General features: G+C 32.0%; 1 protein-coding gene across 3 annotated transcripts in view; it reads right to left on the bottom strand.

Annotated features, from left to right (window-relative positions):
- The window catches only part of LOC106459917 (hypoxia-inducible factor 1-alpha inhibitor-like), a 26,150-nt gene that overhangs the window by 8,722 nt on the left and 13,090 nt on the right, over window positions 1-4,338 (bottom strand). For all 3 annotated transcript variants that reach the window (XM_013919584.2, XM_022386491.1, XM_022386490.1), the window contains exon 4: window positions 1,607-1,752. In XM_013919584.2, the coding sequence (XP_013775038.1) occupies window positions 1,607-1,752 (146 nt within the window). The remainder of the gene's footprint in view (window positions 1-1,606; window positions 1,753-4,338) is intronic.

A 4,338-nucleotide genomic window follows, 5' to 3' on the forward strand; every position in this document is an offset into this window, starting at 1 on the left:
TTATTTTGTTGTTTGAGCTGCCCCTGTTGCAAGTTTTCTTGCAGCTGCTGTTGTCTCTCTTCTTGTTTCTTTTCTTTTTCCTCTAACAACTGCCGTAATTTCTCTTCTTGTTTAATTTCTCGTTCTTCTTGTTTCTTTTCTTGTTTATTTTGTTGTTTGAGCTGCCCCTGTTGCAAGTTTTCTTGCAGCTGCTGTTGTCTTTCTTCTTGTTTCTTTTCTTTTTCCTCTAACAACTGTCGTAATTTCTCTTCTTGTTTAATTTCTCGTTCTTCTTGTTTCTTTTCTTGTTTATTTTGTTGTTCGAGCTGCCCCTGTTGCAAGTTTTCTTGCAGCTGCTGTTGTCTCTCTTCTTGTTTCTTTTGCTGCTCTTGTATTGCTGCCATCAAGTCTGCTAAACTGTAGTTTGATTTTCCGCCTCTCGTTTCCATTTTTTTCCCGTTCCACTTCTGACACCAATTTGTTACATCTCCGTTTGTTAATTGATTTTCCGTAACTTCGTTCCGACGAAACTTAAGCGACACAAGTCCTTTCTTAATAAAACTGGTTTATTCTTTCCGAATATAACTTTACCGATACACTCAACTTCAACAATCGCGCTAAACAAACAGTATCACGAACGAACGTTAACTTCAACAATACCCTGTGACTGCAGTTCAATTACTCACTGTCTACACACACATTACAATCTATTCCCCCCGTCACGTTGTCACCCTCTTTTATATACCTGACTACCCTATATCTAGTAAATACTAGAGCATTCATGACGGAACAAGATAGTTCTAGAAACTAGAGGGCGCCACACCAGTCACGTGACCTCGATGACGCAACAGTACAATAGAAATATAATCATAACAGATGTGTCAACTGTAGTTCTCTAATCAAACCAGTTCTGTATTTCCAAGTTTTAAAAGACTAGGTTTTTAGATGATGTAATAATTATTACATCATTGTCACCTAAACCAAATATCAAGTAATGGTAATTTCCCATTTGAGAAAATAAAAGACTGTTACTCTTAAGCACCTAAATGTCTTGTATCAAGCTTCAAAGAACAGACACCAAGAGCATGAAACATGTGCTCATTTATATTCTTGGCTTGACATTATTTTTTTTATTTTATATAGCACACACTGCTTGCAATACAAAATTTTGCAACTGAGATTGACTAATACCAATTCAAGTTCTTTCATATGTGTAAATAAATGTTTTTTTTTTATATTAACTTGCACCAAGATCAGTTCTTTCCTTATATTTGGATTGTGATCAATGATGCTATTGTGAATAAATGGTATAAGATACTATATAACCTTTGCCATTATATAGTCATATTTTGCATATTATATTAATTAAGCTGCTTGAATGTGATGTAAAAAGAATGTGACATTGTTTATTCAATGAATATTACTTTGAAATTTCAAACTTAAACAAAGACTGGCACCACTACAGAAAAATAAAATCACATATTTTACCTATGTTCCAGAGAAAGTTGAACAGTGTTAGTTTTTCCATTTTCTTGACAAAATATTAATCTTACACTGAAGTGTAAGGTTTCGAATGCTTATACTTTTCAACTGTCATGCAATTAACATATGAAATTTGCACACTTACTTGACTTTGTCTGTCATGAGGATGCCATACAGGGTGTGGATAAAGTTTGTCATAATCTTCAGGAGGAAATAAAATAAACCTCTTATAGCCATATATTTGTGCAAACAAATTGTGCTGATTGTCAAAGTGTGCAGGTGTGACATTACCTGTAGAATAGAGATGATGAATAAAAATTTAATGTACTTCATATCGATTTTTAATTAGCAAATACAGTATTTAATCTAAAAAACAACATATTGCTGAACAACATGTATATATGATAAACTTGAACCGAATTATTTTTAGTTGTCCTGATTTATGTCACAAAATAAATACAAGTTAGATAGTTAGCAATTAAATACTAGTAAAAAATTACAATGAATTGTTACTTATTGTTACTTACTGTGCTTTTTTACTTAGGTTTCAAGAATATTTGCTATGACAAAATACTAATTTTTTTTACCCATAAAACGTTTTATTTACAGAAATAGATATGAATAGCTTTCATTTTAAACGAGGCTGTATGTACATCATTGTGACATTTATTCAGCAAAGCCATACAATTAAATCTAAAGTTTTGAACCATATCAGAGTGCTTTGTGTTACTGACTATCAGATTTTAAGATTAATGTCAGTTTCAAATAGCTTGGTGAAAATTGCTAGGATTACTTTATTATGAATCTGTCATCAAGATAAAGTTTACCTATGGACTCTCCTATGAAGGAAAATTATTTTACTTAAATATCTATATTCTTTCTTATAGAATAATGAAAAACAAGTATCATTACTGTGTACAATAAAGATTTATTTCACCAGACATTCTCCATTTTATCATTAAAAAACATATTTAATGACAATAAGGTGAAAACTGAAAATAAGAACATCTTAAAATGTGGTGAGTTAAGACAGAACCAGTGATAGTTTAATTGGTGCTTTACACAGAAATTAAGGCTGTGTTCCTTCTTACACTGGTGCTATCAAGTATTTGGCACCCCAATAGGCAGATGCATAAAGCATCTTTATGATTGGTGGAGTCACAGTTTATATCTAATGTAATCTTAATTTTCACTTAGTATTTTTAAAAAAATATCACCGTGTACAGAATAGTTACTTAGTTTGAGAAAATGCTGACTGTTTATGAAATGACCTGATTATAATTCATTCCATTTGTGCAATATCAATGAAACTCATAAATTCAATTAATTGATACTAGCTGCAACCCATTCAATGCATGGGTGTGATACAGAAACCCTTCAAGGAACAGATCCAAGTGTCAAACCCCTATGTTACTTCCCAGGTGACTCTAAGTGTACATGACAGGTTTGGTGACAAGTGGTCTTGTGGCTCACCAGTTATAAGTATAAGTACACCCAAACACAGACTTTTGTCAAATAATTAGTTCATTATTATGAGTAACAAATTTCATACCTAAATATTATAATATTTTGGATATACGCCACTTAGTAAAAAACATCTGTAAAGAAACTATTTTTTTCTAATGGTAATTAGGTAAATAGTGCAAAGAATAATTACAGGATAAAAGCCATTAAATAAAACTGTTTACAAAGAATGATTTCAGAGCCATTTCCCAAAAAACTTCAGCTTCTGTTGAGAAACTGAAAAGAAATCCTATATACCAAAATGTTTTACTTTTTAAATGAAGCTTCCTCAGTTTATCACTCCTTTAATCAAACTTCCTCAACTGGTAAAATCAAGGAGACTTTGCTGAAGAAGTGAAAAGTCTTGGTATAGGATTTCTTTTCAGTTGCCCATAAGAAGTTTTTCCAACATTGAGAGAATTACATGAATTCCCCCATCAGTCATGCCCCCAGTGGCACAGCGGTATGTCTGCAGACTTACCCATGGTGGGCAGAGCACAGACAGCCCATTGTATAGCTTTGTGCTCAACTTCAATCAAATAAACAAAATCCATCAGTCATATAATAATGCTATTGTTCTTGAGTTTGTATATAATGTTTATGTGAAGAAGTATATAGTGATAAAATTTAATTTCACAAAAGAATTAGAAACAAGTGCTAACACACTACTAAAATTTAATTTACAGGTGTGAACCTAACTTGACTTCCCCCTCTTAGTATCAAACTAACAACAACATTATTTTAAAAAAAATGAAATTTTTGTAAATTGAAGAAACCATCTGAAATCAATACATTGCCACTATCTTTTTAACTATGGGAATGAACAGAAGTAGTCAAAAAATATAAACTCACTAAAGAGAGATTGGAAACATGTCAAGATGTGTAAGATTCTGTGTAAAACATGCTGTATGAAGCATTACATGTGGTTGCTGTATATTCATGCAGTAGTGAAAAATAAACAATGGTACAGATAAAGCATTATGCACATGATTTTGGTTTCTGAAAGTTAACATAATATGATATTTTGGGACAATATGGGACCTATTGTCCTATCCTCTAAGCCAAACTAAAAATATTTTTAAATAAGTTAAAAAAATCTTAAAGACAGCCAATATCATTCATATACTTATCAAGCTTTCTCTTAAACTCACTTAAATTTACTTCCTCCACAACATCCGAATGCAACCAATTCTAAAGGCCAACCACCCTGTTAGAAAAATAAAACCGTCTTAGCTGATAATTACTCCTACCCTGCCAAAGTTTATATTTGTGTCCCCTAGTCCTACTATTCTTACTGTTATGTATGAAAAAAAGATGATGCATCAACACTATCAATTCCCTTTATAATCTTACACTTTTCAATCAGATCCCCTC

This window comes from Limulus polyphemus, unplaced genomic scaffold (assembly GCF_000517525.1).
Source record: "Limulus polyphemus unplaced genomic scaffold, Limulus_polyphemus-2.1.2 Scaffold681, whole genome shotgun sequence".
NCBI classification, from domain to species: Eukaryota; Metazoa; Arthropoda; class Merostomata; order Xiphosura; family Limulidae; genus Limulus; species Limulus polyphemus.